Below are 19,214 nucleotides of genomic sequence, written 5' to 3' on the forward strand. Positions count from 1 at the left end.
TCAGCCCGCCATTTACATGAAATTATACAACAATCAATGGATCGCCTGCATATCAAAGACATGTCTAATAAGAGAGGTCAGCAATGAGTAATTAACTTGGTGCGTTCTTCTCGTTTAGTTTGACGTTATTTATAAGGTAGCATCTGTATTGGCCATCTGACATCGTTCTGAAACATGTATCTGTTAATTCATTAATAAGCTGGGCTCTTTGTATGTAAGATATTGCTTAAACATATGCAACTTGTTCAAATTATGTTAACTCTTAGGATGCGGAGCTATATGGATGTATGATATACCAAACAAAACAAAAAAGCAATGCCAATCAGACAAACGAAACACACAAACAGTTGAACGAAACATGGTCCGTGCTCTGTGAAAAGGGGGGTTTAATGCATGTGCGTAAAGTGTTGTCCCAGATTAGCCTGTGCAGTCTACACATGCTAATAAGGAACGACATTCTCCGATTAAACAAGATTTTTGATAAGAAGAGACTGTCTTGAAACGAAATAATATCATCAAAGCGGAAAGTGTCGTCCATGATAAGCCTGTGCGGACTGCACAGGCTAATGTGGTGCGACACTTTACGCACATGCATTAAATCCCCTTTTCACAGATCACGCCCAATATACAGCGGAGTGACGAGGTGAGCATAATTGTTCAACCCGATGACAACGTAGACTCAGTGCCGTTAAAGCAATAAACCATCGTCGCCTAATTTCACTCGACAAAAAAATCAAGACATTCCCATTACATTTTACATAAAATTTGACCAAACCAACACGACATTGAACTATTTACAGACAAACAAAGTGCATTGACGAATTTAAATAATTCATTATACGATGCGATTATGAGACATTTTTTAACAAGTGTGTTGATACACAAATGGAATTACACATTTCATAAAACGTACTTTTAAAACATAGATCTATATGCTTTGCAACCATATAGTTTAAACGTATTGATGATAATTGTACCATAACCAGCCGTCGATTTGTCCCTTCAATTAGACGGATTCTTGGTTATGTAAGAAACCGCACTCCATATTCACGTACGAGCATGACGGAGTTAGCGTTTGTGTTCAAGGCGTTGTCAAACCACTGGTACAGAGAGCATGTTTTCGTTGACGGGTTGTACTGTGCTGACCTACATCTTGGCGCCATCTGGCGGTCACAGTGCGCGGCGCATTTCATCACTGACGTCAAACTGTTGATGACCTTCAGTGAAGTGCCTATGGGTTTGTGAGATGACAGACGCCGGAAGGTCGCTATGGAAGGATAAGAACGAGATGTTTAGTTCCCCCGAAGATGACAACTAACAAGTGCTGTCACTGGTAGTATTGCTTGTCCACCCCCTCCCCTAAGAAGTTTGTTTACACAATATTGAGGCATTGGCCTTCGATGTTGAGAAAATGTCATTGTTTTAATTATTTGTTGAATCAAACAACAGAAATATTAATGTCCTCGATTGATAGATGAATTTTCTTTCAAGTCAATTTAACACAAATTAATGCATGTGTAAACGGTCATGTTTATAATGAAATATGCTATTTTATAGGTAAAAATATCCTTATTACGCATTTGAGCTTGAACATTTCGCAGTGAACGTCAAATTTGACAATGAATGTCGTGTAATTTTGTTAGTTTTTCGTTAAGTTTTATTTAAACCTGCGTTGCAATAAGTTTTTTTGCATGAAAAACGTTATTCGACATGGCTTAGTTTGTTCCTTTCGGGTGCAAAGATCGTCCGGATAATTTCAGATATGGTAATTATGGTCTGGGTCTCCAAAATATTGAAATCATCAAAAATGTGACGCGTGCTTATAAATTATATTTCTTCAACTTATAAGAAATTACAAAACACTATTTAAACTTACTTATAATGATATTTAAGCCAAATAACATACTGTTTTCTACATAGATCAGTTACATTTTTTAAGACAACAAGAATAATATGAATATTATTAATATGTTTTCTAATACCATTCAGTATGTTATATTGAAATATTCACAATAAATTACAATATGCTTGTGGTTTTGTGCATTGATAATAATTATTAGCATTGATTTTATAACCATTAACAGTTTTGCATTTCTGAGTAATACTAATTATCCGAATTAAAATTGTATTTTAACATTAATTTGTATTTTAAAATTCAATAAATCAATTCAGAATTCTTGCAAGTATCTTTTCAGTGTCGATAATTTTGAAATGTACAACATAGTCATATTCAACGCGATTGTAGAATTACAATCAACCATATCAAAATATTTCAAATGTGTTTTGTTACCGGCATTGCATAAAGCAAAATCAAACAATTATGTATTCCCAACACAATGGTAATCTTGAGCATCGGCAAACGCTTTCCGAGTCAGAATAAGAAAATACTGTTTACTGAAAACCAATGAATTCCGTCTCATACATGTACGGTTCAACAGAAAATTATTCACTATCATATTCCATTTTCATATTTTTTTCTTACTAAAGTTGCAAGAAATTTCACGTCACAAATGATCATTGTCGGCTCGGGTACTACTTAAGTGTGCCCTGGGTACTCTTAATTATACTTAAATGTACCACGGGTACGGAAAATAAACTAAAACGGTCCCGGCCAGACTGTTTCCGAGTTGTATTCCCACCAAAAATCCGATATCGTAAAACACGCCACGGAATACGAATTTTTTTTAAACGAAACCCACCTTAACCTGCAATAGAAGCAATTTTGCAAAATATTGACATAAATATGAACATAATTAATATGAAAAAAGCCGACAACAACCAATTTAGCGTTAGAATTCCCGGGTACGTTTTAGTACATTTTACCTCCAGGCATTACATAAAGTTTCATTAGAATTCCTTCAATACTTTTCGAGTAACACTCAACACAACGGGCGTTCAGACTAAATTATGGAAGGATCGACGGTTTTACGGAAGGAAGGAAGGACGGAAGATGTCTTGTTTAACGATTTATGCAATACGTCAAATAGCTAACTATTTAGAAAGCAGATCGTTGCAACAATTAAAAAGTAATTATTTTAGATTCGGTTCACTAAGTTAGTATGCCAGTCCTTAAAGCGATTTTGGAACGGCATATGCTCTTCATTCCAAAATACAATAGTTAGAAATACCATATTAAAGAAAATGATCTATATAAAAATAGCTTTGATTAAGTGAATCTGGGTATTGGTGCAGCGTTCGAGTCCTTTAAATGGCCCAGAATTTGGGATTTTAAGATTTTGAGTTTCTGCGCATGCGCGAACAAAAATAGGAAAACTAAGGCAATTAAAAAACAACAACACGTGTTCTTACCTGTGTCATCCGGCAGAAAACCGTAAACCAACACCTCGCATAAGCTGAGTGCTTTAAAAGGCGTTCGTCGTGTGACTTTGATCCAGCGTGCAAACATATCCTCGGTGAAAGTAACACTGTCACCGGCAACACCAGCTTGATAATTGACTAACGTGTATGCGTTTTTCTCTCTAGCGAAATATACCTCGACGTCTTGCAAACGTCCGACTGTGATGCACCAAAAAGTAAATGACATAAATTGATCCTTAATTTTAGCAACGCACACATTAAATGTGTATGTAAAAAATAGAAACAAACGCATCGCATTACTATATCCTCCTTAAGGAATGTATGGAATATCACTGCAAGTGTCTTAAAAAATAATTTTATGCACAGTTTATAAAAATTATAAGCGACAAAAATCCTCCAAAAAACAATAACATATAAAACGTATTAATAGTATATAAATATATGTTATTTTACATGGTAAAGTGGTGTTATGTCGGAAAATATTTGCATCGAGGTATTCTTGGAACAATTTATATTTCTGTGCGGATGTTGAACAAAATATGTTGTACTGTTAAAATATACATTTCCAATCTGTATATTATGTTTACCTTGTATGTTTTCTTTCCCATGCAGCTTCACTGCATCTATTTCGACCCACGAGTTTGAAATTGAAGTGTCCACCTCGATGCGGATATGATTCGTGAAACATTCGGTCGTCTAGTAAAAAAGTCAAATACAAGTACAATATTGTAAGAACTTAATATATTACCAACTCTAAGATCAGAAAGCAGACGGTGGGCTGCATTTATATCGTGTCATTATTCCGGTGTTGAGTCACTTTTCGGTAATTTGACAAATTTTATTTATCCGTAAAGGTCATCACTTTTATATATGGTATTACCGATGGTAAGATATATTTATGAGTTATAACCTCATATAACGTCCAAATTGATAGGGCCATTGAACAAGTCTGTACTGCAATGTCCCTTGAAAAAGTTGATAAACCAACAAAAAATCTAATTGTTAAGGAAATTGAACCCAATACCGCATCGTTCAATCCAAACACTCTACACTTATTCAATATTCTACCGAAAGGCTTTAAAACTATCTTACAAAGCGACGCAGGCGTTAATAACTCGTGTTTTACGTCGGTATGATATTGCAGTATATTTTCATCGGAAAAGGTATCGATCATACAAATCTTCTGCAAATGATTATATATAAATTGTCTAACTTACAAGTGTTGATGTTATGACGAATATAAACGTTTTCTATTTTTATTTTTTGATCTTCAAATAATTCACCGGAACCACAAAATTAATAAAATGAAACGAAATGTCGTCATTTTATTGTTTTGGGTGCAATCTTCGCAGAAGTGTCTGCTCTTATATAATCAAGACACCAAAAGCAGTGCAATATCGTTTTATACCATTTACATTTTTGCAGTCTACATTTTTACCAACACGGATCCCCCTGGCTATAAATATTCTTCATCCAAATTTACGGTAGGGTACATACATTTTTCACATTTTATCGGTTTTATGGATTTTTTTTATAGCCTAATGGAAATTACTTAAGCCAAATTCGCTTTTTTGTAGCCATTTGCTATTAGGTGAAGGCATTGCCCGCATTTGATGAAATATAGCACCAACAATTATCTACATAAAAATAAACACTGCGTACCAATAGGGGCGGACTGAAAATGCGGACGTTCTGTATATGACTTGCGGCCCCTGACCACAGAACGATCCACTGCCCTGATTGACGCCCCTTGATTGACGTCACGCCCCCAGAATTCTCCGTCTCGTAGATATCAACTTTAGAAACGTAAACTTTCGTCGTAAACATTACCTGAAATAAGACTAACTTGTCTAAGTACATGTATATGAAGAGCTTCATTTGAATCAAATATGAATACTTTTGCGTTTAATGCGAAATTCACGGATTAACGTTTTGTGAAGTGACGATATTGTTTGTAACAGATTTCGAAAGACAAGCAAGCACTACGCACCATTATTGTGCAATCATTAGAGATTGATAAATACGGTTGAACATGAATCAAAGAAGACGATCGTGAAAAAAACAACAACACAGATACATAGTTTTGAAGAATATCATGGATACAGTCCGAACATATAACGTTAATATACGTAACAAAACGTACAAACGTCAATGTTTTAAGTAACACAATACCCTGGGAATACTTTCAGAAATGAAGAGCGAAATATTATATTTTATGAATAAAATACTTTTTTCGTAAATACCCTGGTTAGTACATTAGGGGTCAGACATCACATGCTAGATTTTAAATAAATATACGGACAAGTGTTCGTCGTTCTTCATTGAACTACGTTTATTCTTCAATCCAAACCATAATGTATATGCATTGCAAGTATAAATTTATAATTTCGCATAATTTCGGTTTTACAAATGAAGTCTACAAGTCCTTAAAATATTCAACCTTAAATGATGCACGATCGTTTTAGGCATTTGTTTGGACGTTTCAGGCATTTGATTGGAAAGATTCAAACTATTCAAATTTGTTTATATTGTTATAAAAAATATAAATAAAAACACATTGTGGTATCCGGAGGCTTACTATGTAAAAATGTTTGTTTTTACGAATCGCCATACTGGCAATTAATGCAATTTGTGTGTTGTTGATTTTGTCTTTTAAATACATATATACTGATACATGCACGTAATTTTAAGATATAAACTCTTTCATTATATTGAACCTTTAAACAAAAAATACAGACATGAAACACAGAATATATATTCAGGGGTTATACCAGTTGAAAATATATGTATTAGTTTTGGAATTGTGTTACATGGTATAATTTTTAGACAAAAAATATGAATAGTTATTTTGTGTTCTTGATAATGTACAAACGCGCATGGCCTTTAAATATCTAAAAGACAGCTTTATCAGAATAACATGTGGATAAAGGAATTGAAAGGTGAATACGATTTTATTTCCAACAGTCAGAAAAGATCATAATTGGTTATTTGAAACGAAAATAATAATTTATTGTTTCACTTATAACTGGAAGAATCTTATATTATTTAATTAACCCATACACTTTAGATTTATTGTTCACTTGTCTGATGTTTATATGTAACTTTTGTTGTTGTCGTTTTTATCTTGTAAAGTATATTTTTTGTAAATTTTTGGGAGTAATTTAATACTCATACCAGCAAACAAAATACATTTTATAAAATTGAGTACAAATAAAGTCCGCAAGTAAATTTTAGTTCGTGTTATCTTTCAAGACAAAGAAAATAATGTACCGCACAGTGGATACGATCTTACACCGTATGTACATACAATAATGGTTATAGTTTTGTTGTTGTCCCATGTAATTGCTTCGCATACACACATATGTACCAGTCACTTACAAAAGCAGCACATACCTCAATGAACTCATTTCCTATCCCCTTATCTTTTTGAGCCCATGTCCCTTCTATATCGCCATAGTTCGGATATACATTAGCTGCTCCAATCATCTCACTGGCGGTCCATCTTATAATGAAAATAACAAATAGTATTCGTAGCAATCCACTGGTCCAAAGGCACAACAAGCCGAAAATCTTATTATATAAACAAATATTATGGTAGGCTTTAATTTTTGGCCCAAATACATTATTAGCTAAGACTGTTTCTATGGAAGCCACTTATGTTGGTAATTACCATTCGCTGGTCCAAAGATAAAACAAGCCGCGTTCCTATTGAAAACAACACTTATGGTAAATATAAAGGAAATTATTATATATGATAAGTTGTAATTTGCTGGTCAGTAGACACTAATAAACGAAGAAAAAGTCAGCTTCAACACCAGGTGAACAGTAATAGAAACTGGTCCTTTATTATTGGCACTGACCAATTAACATACGGTTTACCACAACACAAAATACACAAACCGATCTCTTAATAAGTTAAGTTGCAATTATTACAAATCCAATTCCGATTGCCCTCACGCTATTTTTAACTCGACAATACCAGTAATTCGTCACAATTCGATGTTTGTAAGACGTAACGTGCAGACCATCTATATCAAAAGCATGATTAATGATACGTCGTTTTAATGCGCTATTGGAATCTCAACACAACACCGAAAATCTAATAACGTAAATTACTAGTTACGGTACGTCAAAGTTCTTTAGTGATAAGACATCATAAGTGGCAAATGAAGATTACAACCACACACACATGATGCGTAATCGAACTAGATTTATGCAATCAGTATGATAATGCTTACCCTGGTTCTTTCGTATATTCAGTGGAAAAACTTGCAATCGAAGAAACCCACTGATCAATATCAGGTGCTACGACGTAATCTGTAATACCAACACAAAAATATAAAAGATAAACATCTCAAATGTATAATGTAGGAAGGGTGGCAAATAGTGTAAATACAAACATCAAATTGTGAGTGAAGACCTTAACACGAATAATATTTCAGGTGAAAGATAACAATTTGAAACAAACTATTGAGATGACAAATTTTTCGCCTAATTGACGCTTTACCACATACATGTGTATGCATGTTATCTTGATAAACTATATCCGCACATCGGTTGTACGGACATTTGTTTCTACGCTATTTTTGAGAAAATTGGTTACTACGTTTTTTTGACAGCCCAAACATTGTTTTACAAGCATATTTGACACGCTGAACCTTTGTTTGTATGTTATGTTTACAAACTGGACATACTGGGCAGCCCGGATAATTTTTATTTTATATAATGATTACTGATTAGAAATTGCGAGAATATGTTCCCCTTGTTGTGAATGTTTGCTGATTGTTTTGTAACGAGGTTATTTCGACTGTAATATTCCCATATTTCCATTTAGTTTCATCAGTGTCGAATAAATAGTTATATTGATATGTGCGTATTATGGCTCATCAGTAAATGATAATTAATTAAATGATGAGCAAATGCACGCACTAGAGAAGGCGCCTTTTAGGCATTACTTTTTTAATCAGAATTTTACGAGGACATTAGCATTTTCATTTGCAAGACATGGTGCATTTGTTTCCATTATTTATACAAAATGCAGTTTTCTTACGTAGGCTTTGTAAAAAATTATATCATAAACAACATTTTTGTGTACGTTTAAATTATTATTTTTTCTCGACAATGGGTGTGCAAGGGTCGAGGTAAAAGCGGAAAGTGTCGTCCTTGATTAGCCTGTGCGGACTGCACAGGCTAATTTGGGACAACACTTTACTTACATGCATTAAACCTAATTTTCACAGAGCGATGTTAAAATATTTGTTTAGAATAACCATTGGATATGATAAGTTCTAAAAACACCTTCCAAATAATTCGAAATATGTAACGTATTAAATTTTTCTATAACGAAAACTATTAAAATATAAAACTTGCAATTCGCTGCTTTAAGAGATGGCATAATTTTGCTTATTTTACAATTATAAATAAACATTATTTTTATCAACCGACATGAACGAATATTTTAAAGAGCTTTACGTAAAGCAAACATTTCGGTTCTAAACTTATTGACACGTTAACATTCCCTCTAAATATGTAAAAATTGTTTCACTTTTGTTTTGACAAAATACAATTGGCAGATATGGTTTATTTGTTGTAAGCTTGCGAACATCTAATATAGTGCTACATTTTTCAAGTCGGTCTGCTGTTAACTACGCTCAGCTGGATAACCACCGCATCTGCCGCATCCGCATGAGATAGAGATGTATAAGTTATGCAAGAGGTTTGAGTTTTTAAACAATATTTATTCACAAATTGAAACATTATGTGAATATCGTGTTAAATGGAATATTTTTGAACGTAGCGTATATAGAAAAGAATCAATAAACAATGTTCGTATTATTAGTGTAGCGGAAGAGATTGTTTATGAATTATTAAAAAAGTCCACTATCTGCAAGGTTTTAATGACGTAGTATTTTTTGCTCAGCACAAGGCATTCATAATCCGAGGCTATTAATAGACCCGTTCAGCATTTGCCGGTTCGTAATTACCTCCATTGTATGACGAAAACATAGATATCTTGTTTGACATTGTTTTCAGCGTTGTCAATTGTATCAACATAAGCACGAAAATATTTTTATTTCCACAATTACAAATTATGTATTATTTTGTAATGCAATTTTGAAATTCGGTTGATAGTGCTGATAAAGCAGCGATATTCTTTATGTCTGTAACATGTTATCGCGATGCCTAAACATTCAAACAAACGATTTGTTACTGAAATACATCCTCTTCAAAAACGTCGACATTGATAAAATAGAACGAAATATTACCTTACTTTATGTTTCATGAAAGAAAACAATATGTTTCCAAATCGACAAAGTATGAACACTTACCTGACAGTTATATTTTGCATTAACTAATGGACACTCATACCTTGCTTTGGTAACACTTGTTCATTTGTATTAATTGAAAGCAAACCGCATCCATTGCAACATCTATGATTTTGTTAAAAGGCTATTTGTTTGAATAGAAATTGTACATTTATACCCAATTGTGCATTTATTAAATGTGTAAAATATCAGCCGATATGGATGTTATGAAACAGATTTTTAAGCAACAGATAAATGACCAAAACTATGCTGCCCAGTTTTACACAGCAACACCATTATCAGACTCAAATTCGGATCACAAGTCCATGACATTACAATATCACTCTAGAAGAAGCCAATTGTAAATTGTTTTGTTAATTGATTTGTTTAAAAACATTTGGAAATAAAACATTAATGAACATCTAATACATATATTAATACACAGTTTTAATCAATAGAATTAAAACACATCAAATTTTTTAACCACTTTGTGGAATTCACGAAACTGATTTTAATGATCCAAAAATTATAGGTGAATTTGATATCCACTTGTAATTTAATTCTCATACAATTTCAGCCAAACAGGATCTGCTGTATGCCTAAATGTCCACCACTGGCTAAGGAATGATAGAAGGTCACGGGCTGCCCATCTGTCATACATTTTCAGCCAAGGATGATCGACTTAGAGGTGTTTGTCTAAATAAAATATCATAATGGGGGAATTCATATGGAACATGCAATATAGAAAATAGTTGTAGGTCATTCTAGTTTCTGTGTTTCGGACAATTAAGACAATTAGACGTTGAATTCATGTCTCACTCTTTTCCAAGACCCAATTATATCATGTCTCAGTATTTAACGCACAGACCATTTACATGACCATTGGTCGTACATGTAGATATATGAGGTACGTGTTGATATATGAAATACCATTGGACGTGTGATTTGTCAATGTTGCTTGCTTTGTATGATGTTTTTGAAAAATATCTTAGTTTAATCATTTAATTTTAAAACAGATTTATGAGTTAATAGTACTTTACATTAAAATTGCATTCACTGTTTTTTTTATCATTTTGGAGAACTATTTTTGATTGTATGTCTACTTAATAAATACTTTATCAATTAGAATTTAAGTTTTGGTTTGGAAATAGTCAGATAAAACTAAGAAAGTCATAAGCATATTATGACAAAGCAGTGCTCAAGTCTGATTCATAGGAAGAAACATTTCTACTGTTAATTCTCGATGGGAATAGCAGTTATGTTACTGCGACTCAGAACCAGGGACCCATAACATAAACAATTATACAAGACAATTTTTAGATATAAAATTAAGTACTCATTTAAGTTGGTATTTAACGTTCTTGTTTCTTTGCAAGTTGAATAACATTTTATAGAAAATCCACAAAGAACAATTTACAACAGGGTCTAGATGATCATTTAATCTGTCAACAATAGATGTGTTTGTTAGAAAAACAATTCCCACTACTGCGCCGCTTTGAAACCATATATTTGATCTTTGACCTTGAAAGATGACCTTGATCTTGACCTTTCACCACACCAAGGTTAAAGTTTTGCTACAGAATGACAGACAGACAGACGGGTCAAAAAAAATATACCCCCTATCATTCGATCCGGGGGCATTCACATTGCAAGCTGTATTGCAAAGAAAGCATGTTAATTGAAATTTTAATTACATAAAAGGGGATATCTAATATGCTTAAGTTTTGTGTAATCCTGTGAGTAAAAACACTGTACACAATGAAATAAGCTTTATTACAACAGAAATAATTTAAGATGAGCACAACCAATACTCTCAGCTCTGTAACATTGCATCTTTCTAGTAGTTGAGGAAAAACAGTCCATGTGATACAGCTGCAAACAAGTTAACAGTCAGGTTTTAAGCATGATAGCTTCTTTAAAAAGTTATTTAACAAACACAACACACACAACACACTCTATTGATCATATTTAGATCAAACCATTTTCTGAACACTCGAGTTAATAATACACAATAAATCTTTAGAAAAGTAACATTATACATATTTTGTCACCGACAGCTTAAATGTATCGTATTCCTGTCGGTTATGTTGCCTGAATATGTCCTGAATCTATTCATGCCACCAATGTTTAATTACTCGCATATGTTTACAAAAAACTATTTGTATGTATAGTTATTTCACATTTTGATTAAAAAGCAGATCTTGTGACAATCACAATCGTGCATTGTTGTGCTTTCTATCATTTTTGCCCCATCTGGTAAACCTTCGTACTACACTGTTTCTGCACACAGAATTCCTGATAAATTTATACCACTTATAATCCAGATATTGTGTTCTGCGAGGTGGATTTTAACGCGTTATTGTAACTGGGCCACACTTTGTGTCTATGTGTCGTTTCAAATGCAGAGATAAGTCCGGAATTCCGTACATTGAACAGTTCTACATCATTAACGCTGCGCATAGACACAGTGATGCAGCCAAATTTCAGGGGATTTCTCTCGAATCAGCCTTTAGAATACTCGAATGTATTCATTCGTGCCTGTTGGCATAATGTAGAGGCGGAAAGCTGGGTAAAACAGCTAGGCCGGACAAGTGTACGAGTGTTCTTATACCGATGTTAAGGTAAGAGACATGTTTACACCTAGTGGACTAATAGGGTTTCACGTAATGCATCAGCAACACAGTAAGGGTAAACAGCGCTGTATGAGTAACTTATTCTTGAGTTAAAACTACTGCTCGCAGATTTATTTTTTATTCATGTTCATCAATTTTCTTATTGTATATTTTACATTGTATATGGTGTCAAAAAACGTTTTGTAAAGGGAATTTGATCCATAAAATTATATTCTTAGGGTAATAGCTATTCGCTATTCAAACATCATTCAGTTGATTTTATGGTGATTGCAATTTTTTTTTTATATTAACTGGTTTACATGATACAACTTTCATCATGTTTCAATGCTTTCAAAACGTAAAAAAGAGACATATTGTTGTTATTTTGTCTAAGTTATCTCTATAACATAAATATGAGGATAAACAATGCACACACAACTCGACCTGTGCGTTAAGACACACTCTTTATAAATTTGAATTGGCTGTGTTCATTTCAAATTTGCGATATAAAAGCTATTAAATAATTTTGAAAACTGAATTGCGTCTTAAAATATTCAATAGGGAACAACGTCAGTGCCTTTTACGCTTTGATAATATTTTAAGGACGTACGCGGCAGTTTAGTTTTACGCGAATTTGATTTGACTGTAACACCGGTTGCGCAATGAATGTATGCTTTTTCGGATATTCGAATTTAAACGAGATGCATATTCAATAAGAGAATGATACCAAAAGATAAAGTATTATGAATTTAAGAAAATTGATATACAATTTATAGCCCCTAAATGATATAATAAGAATCGAACATCATCCCTACGACTACACAAACTTTTTTTATCGCGTAATTGTAACAACAAGCATGAATCTCGTTATTGAAAAACAGTCAATACTTCCTTATAACTGAACATGTTTGTGTCGCAAGTAAGATTTGATTTAAACGGAAAGCTTTCCTTCAAATTAAGCAATTTGTTTTTTAATCATTATTCATTTAAAACATGCCATCAAAATATACGTGATATATAAACACTATAATCAAAATCGTTATGTACGTTTTACATGTTTGCTACAGTTAAAAATAAATCGGAACACTTGTATAACTTTAATTTCTCAAACACCGGCTTCAGGTATCAACTTATATGTAGTTTTGTTTTAAATATTTTACTGCAAAGAATATCTGATAAATTAAAATTATTCATCCACGACGATATGATACGTCTAAATCATATGCGGATGTTGTTGCATCTTGCCGAACGTTCATATAGTAATGATTGAATAATATTGTTTTTTGTTCGCTTGATTTATTTCTCTCTGACCAATATGATTTGAAAAAATCTAAAGTTTTGTTTTTATGGTAAGCAATTGATTTAACAAAAACATTGATGTACACTAAGTCATTTACCGGCTGGTCAATCGTAAATCATAGTATTTGAACACGCGCTGGTACCACACGTGCAATCAATGTATAATACACACAAACCGTCAGATAAAACGAATGCTATGTAATCTAAAACTATCTACCTAACTATTGTTAAATCTTTATTTTTATTTGTGTGACGCGCTGAAATACTTAAGCACGACATATAATCAAGTGCAGCATCGGGGAATTTGATAAGTCCCGTATTTTGGAATGGGAAAACAACATCATTTAAACTACAAGTATATAATGGATTCTCAATAAGATATATTTTTCTAACATTTTATAGAACAATTACCCGCATTATATTGAGCAAACAGGATCTGAGATATTACCCGCATTATATTGAGCAAACAGGATCTGAGATATTACCCGCATTATATTGAGCAAACAGGATCTGAGTATTACCCGCATTATATTGAGCAAACAGGATCTGAGATATTACCCGCATTATATTGAGCAAACAGGATCTGATATTTAATTAAGTACATTATCAGTCGTGATGTGTTGGAACTTAGCATTTATTGTTTGATGTGTTGGAACTTAGCATTTATTGTTTGATGTGTTGGAACTTAGCATTTATTGTTTGACTGCGAGTTGAATTTTGAATTGTAATTGTGAACAAAAGAGCCTGGTGACTTAGTTAATATCCCCCTTCGTCTGCCCGTCTGTCACAAACAATGTGTATGTGGCGGGGATATCAATCCAACGAATTTGTGTGTTAACATGTATCTGTTTTCTTATTTCTTTTTGATAATTCACGAGTCATTTTGGTAACTAGGGATGAAATCTTTATGCGTAAAGGTATTAAAAATTGAAAGTAAGACATTAAATATTCTTTTAATTTTCCAAATAACTTTGTTCATATACATTTGATGTTTCATGATATAAAATAAAATTGTAATCATAATTATAAATGAACACAGATAATTATATTATTTCAGCAGTTTTCTCACGTGTGTGCACAGTTTTGTTCTTTATGGCATATTTGCGAAGTGAACTCACACGTTGAAATAGTCAATTATTTCAAAGCTCAATAAAACAAATAAGAACACCCGTCACCCTCGATTATCATTTCATTTTAATATCAGCAAAAGATGGACCAAGCAAACATGTTGCTATATGTAATAATAAAAAAGTTAAACTACAGCGTACGTTCTTAAAATTTATTCTGTACTTAAGAATATGTGAGTCGTTGTAGATTTAAAAATAAAAAAGATACTGATTTCAGTATTATTACATTATAGTGGCGTATCAAAAACTAATAGATTATTATAATGTAAAAAACTCATTATAAAAAACGAATTTCATTTAGGTAGTAAATTATTTTTTCCATATACGTCATAATTGCCTTCTGTAGAATCTCTATTCGAATGCAAACTTCTTTGTAGTATGTTAACGTTTTCAAAAAAATGCAATATTTGTGTTGGATTAGGTTTTTATCGCACACGAACTGTAAAGATACAATTGTGCTTCATGTTCAGTTTCCTAGCAATTCCAATAATATGGTACTGCGTTTTTATACAATGGCATACAAATGATGTGGTGATTTTGTAAAGTCATGTCAAGAATCACAATTAATACCGTTGATACCCCCTTTAAGTGTATTGTATACATATTGTTTTTTATTGAATAGTTAATTAACCTAATGTAATGATCTCGATACACATCATTTATAATTTGTATGCTCATTATAATATTCAAATCTACATTTGCATACAACAATACATTAGTAAAATCATGTCAGGATTTACAAAACACTACTGATATGCCCTTTTGAATGTATGAAATTATCTTGTTGTTTGTTTGGTTCCGTATACACTTACATTTGTTTGATAAACATAATTTGTGTTTTCACTAATATTTAAATCAACTTGTGCACTGGCATACATAAAACATTTGTCAAGTCGTGTCAAGAGTTACAACTAATATGTCGATATGCCCCTTTAAATGTTTATTAACCATCTTGTTTTTTGTTTGCTACACTAATTAAGCTACTTTACTGATCTAGCTACACATTATTAATTAATTGTGTTTTTATTGAAATTAAAATATACTTTTGAATTCGCATACATTAGTAGGTTGGTCAAGTTTTGTAAAGAATTACACTTAATACATTTGATATGCCCCTTTAATATATTGTATACATCCTGCTTTAACTTCTGTACTTTATCATTCTATTTTTACTCATCTTGCTACATAAATTTGTGTTTTCATTTACATTTAAATCTACGTTTTAATTGGCATACAGCAATACATGTTCTCGTATGTGCTTTCACCTGCATCATGTACATGGTTTCCACTGTGTTTTTAAATTGTATTTTAATACATGCAGTTAAACTGCATTTGTGAACAAACGACCCAGGTGACCTATTGTTTTCTTTTTATGTTTGTTTTCAGTTATAACTCATTTAATATTTAGGTAAATTTGCAAAAATCTTGGTACAGAAAGACATGTAAAAAATGACTTTGATGCATTTTATTTATTGTCATATGTGAAAGTATGTTGTTTTTGTTTAAAAATTGATAAAAACATGAACCAATCGATTCAGGTTTAAAAAAATGCAGTCAAATTAAATCAGTATTATGTATTTTATGAGAAATAGTTTTATCAACACTTTGCTCATTAATTTACTCAAGTTTTTATGTTACTACCTTATTGGTGAATTGTTCCTGTGCTGAAATAGGCTTGTTGTTCAAGTGCTAATAAAATGAACAGCACCGGCGACCCATGATTTTATTTTATTTTTCTATTCACAACAGATGGTTCTATCTAATTACCAAAAGTTATCAAATTCTGGGTATAGCAAAATTTCCATTCAAACTGAAGCATAAGTCCTTAAATAGGAAGAAGTTTTGACGAACGATTCTATAAATGGTTCTATACTAAAAGCACTTTAAATTAGTATTTTGAGTAATGCATTTATTCGTTTGATAAGAAAATACGTTGTAATACCTTCTTTGCAATGTTTTTCATAAATGAAGTTGATGTCCTGCAAAATGTCAACGTTTGTTACATATGTTTAGTTATGTGTATGTATAAGAATAACCCGTAAACAATTTTATAAAACTTGGTCAGACGAGCTTCTGTGGTGGATGTTACGTCTTATTGCTTTTATTATACATAGACAATTTTGATGGAAGTTATATACCTTATTAAATCGCTTTGAAACCGTGATTGTTTATAATACACATTTTTATTTAATGTTATGCCTAGTTAATATAATAAATGAGTCAAGTATTCTCTCCTATACACTGACCATTGAATTCATTCAATTAGGTCGATGTTGATGGAATTATATATTACTTTGTCAAGAACCTATTTCAATTACAGTATTACCAAAACAAAAATTGCCCCAATTATTTTAATATTACAAATGTTCATCGCCTTTGGGATGCCGGTAATTGTACATTGTGTTTGATTAACGGTGGCATGGTTGCGGGCTTGCACGCTTTTCAAACACATGTGCCTAATGAACAATTGATAAAACTCGACTTTTATTATATGCAATTCGTTTTATAACAACGGAAGCATCATAAAGTGACTAATCATTTGACTGCTATCTGGATAGTAATTGAACTTCTAAACACCTGACATAACAATCAAAATCTTAATTACCAACGCAAATATATCGATTTTTTCAAAAGATTAATATTTTATTATGTCAAGTTTTTTAAATCCTTTACTTCGCCATTTTCACTTATTAAGTAAATTTTTTTCCATATAATTATATGTGTGAAGGTTTCCAAACGGCTTCGGCAGGTTTCGTTCATTTTGAATCCATTCAGCGCTCGATCTAATACATACCATTTGCCATCATACATCTGATTAAAATAGGCCGTTTAATTATTAAAATGCTGCTTGTTTATTTCAGTGAGTGTTTTGGAAGCTTTTGAAGTTGGACTTAAATTTGTTTTATACGAACACGTTAAGGAGCGACACAATATATCTTTACTGTACATTCTCATACATTAAGTATCGAGAAAATGCCGAACGTATATTGTGAATTTAATGCTTTAATATTTTATATCAGAATTTTTATCATAATTAAAAATGGACCAGTTACTGTTGTTCAGCTTCGTATATTGTTTTAAATTAATATTGATTTATAAGTCAATATCAAATATCAGATTATGTTGAATACAGAATTTAGCATAAAGAGTTCACAAACACGGGAACACTACAGTATTATACTTACCTAGTCTATTTATTATTTTCACTTGATTTATCACATAGAGGTCTCCCAAATCGACCTCCCAAGACGCGTCCTCAGACACGGTCCTTGTGCAACCAGAGTCCGCATAAGAAGATGCCTGGAAACTAGACCCGTCCACAGCCAATGATGCATCTCCTCCGATATGCGTGTCGGTTTGGGTTGCCGCCTTATTCAATGCCAAATTAGTAAAGGCTGAACAGAAAGGAAACATTTACAAAACGACGACATGACTATACCGAGTGTATGGAAACGAAGCTAACTCACAAGTAAATAAAAATAGATCGCGCTGACATTATGATTGTTAACGGTTGAATGTGCAAGGATTTGAAGTATGTGGAGTGTATGTATTGTGCAACCACGAGCACTTAGTTCCTTTTGAAAATAAAATCATAATTGACCATCGCAATTATTTCTTGACAAGTACCTTTGGTAAAGAAGATGTATTTACATGCATTGACACGAACGGTTAATACAAAATGAAGTGAGTATATTTTATATGTGTTTATAGTATAATGTACAATCGCAAACCATATAATGCATACACTTAAAATCATACTGACAACTGACATGTATTTTGAATGTTATGATGTATCCGTGTTCATAAACTCGCGTTTATCCAAATAACATAAATCAAACACAATACTGATTATTACAAGAATACAAAGTTGTTTTGAGTATGATTACAATAATGTATGTATCAACGAGTTACCTGCATTTAACGAATGAAGCCACGCTAATGTAATTATGAGAATAACAACAGTTCTGTCCATAGTGGCGAGTCTTTAACGTGATGCTCCCTCTATTCTGAAATACACACATTAAGAATGTTATGTATAACTAAATGTAAACACCCTAATTAAAAAGAACTGTCTTCTACTTGTAACATGAACACTATTAAATCATTTAATGTCCTATAATAATGCTAATACTAATACTAACACTTATACTTCTACTACAACTACTACTACTACTTCTTCTACTACTACTACTACTACTACTACTACGACTACTACTATACTACTACGACTACTACTACGACTACTACTACTACTACTACTACTACTACGACTACTACTACTATACTACCTACTACTACTACTAAACTACTACTACTACTACTACTACTACGACTACTACGACTACTACTACTACTACTACACTACTACTACTACTACTACTACTACTACTACTACTACTACTACTACTACTACATACTACTACTACTACTACTACTACTACTACACTACTACTACTACTATAACTACTACTACTACTACTACGATACTAACTACTACTACTACTACTACTACTACTACTACTACTACTACTACTACTACTAGACTACTACTA

At 32.4% G+C, this 19,214-nt stretch overlaps 1 protein-coding gene across 1 annotated transcript; it reads right to left on the reverse strand.

Annotated features, from left to right (window-relative positions):
• Positions 1–814: 814 nt before the first annotated feature.
• Positions 815–18,696, reverse strand: LOC127849104 (uncharacterized). The gene is made up of 8 exons (XM_052381826.1): positions 18,574–18,696; positions 17,847–18,056; positions 7,557–7,635; positions 6,712–6,820; positions 4,981–5,148; positions 3,906–4,014; positions 3,310–3,516; positions 815–1,267 (listed from the first exon to the last, which is right to left on the reverse strand). The coding sequence occupies exons 1-8, from the start codon at positions 18,632–18,634 to the stop codon at positions 1,023–1,025; spliced, it is 1,188 nt and encodes a 395-aa protein (XP_052237786.1). The 5' UTR covers positions 18,635–18,696; the 3' UTR covers positions 815–1,022.
• Between the last annotated feature and the right edge of the window lie 518 nt (positions 18,697–19,214).

The sequence above is a fragment of the Dreissena polymorpha genome, chromosome 10, assembly GCF_020536995.1.
Source record: "Dreissena polymorpha isolate Duluth1 chromosome 10, UMN_Dpol_1.0, whole genome shotgun sequence".
NCBI lineage: Eukaryota > Metazoa > Mollusca > Bivalvia > Myida > Dreissenidae > Dreissena > Dreissena polymorpha.

What these genes read in the sequence shown, in the direction of transcription:
- LOC127849104 (XM_052381826.1), bottom strand. Translation starts at nt 18,634, where the DNA reads ATGGACAGAACTGTTGTTATTCTCATAATTACATTAGCGTGGCTTCAT. An exon ending in GCTTCATTCGTTAAATGCAG is followed by an intron (nt 18,057 to 18,573) that starts GTAACTCGTTGA and finishes CTTTCTGTTCAG; the next exon opens with CCTTTACTAATTTGGCATTG. An exon ending in TTTTCTGCCGGATGACACAG is followed by an intron (nt 1,268 to 3,309) that starts GTAAGAACACGT and finishes ATCCTTCCATAG; the next exon opens with CGACCTTCCGGCGTCTGTCA.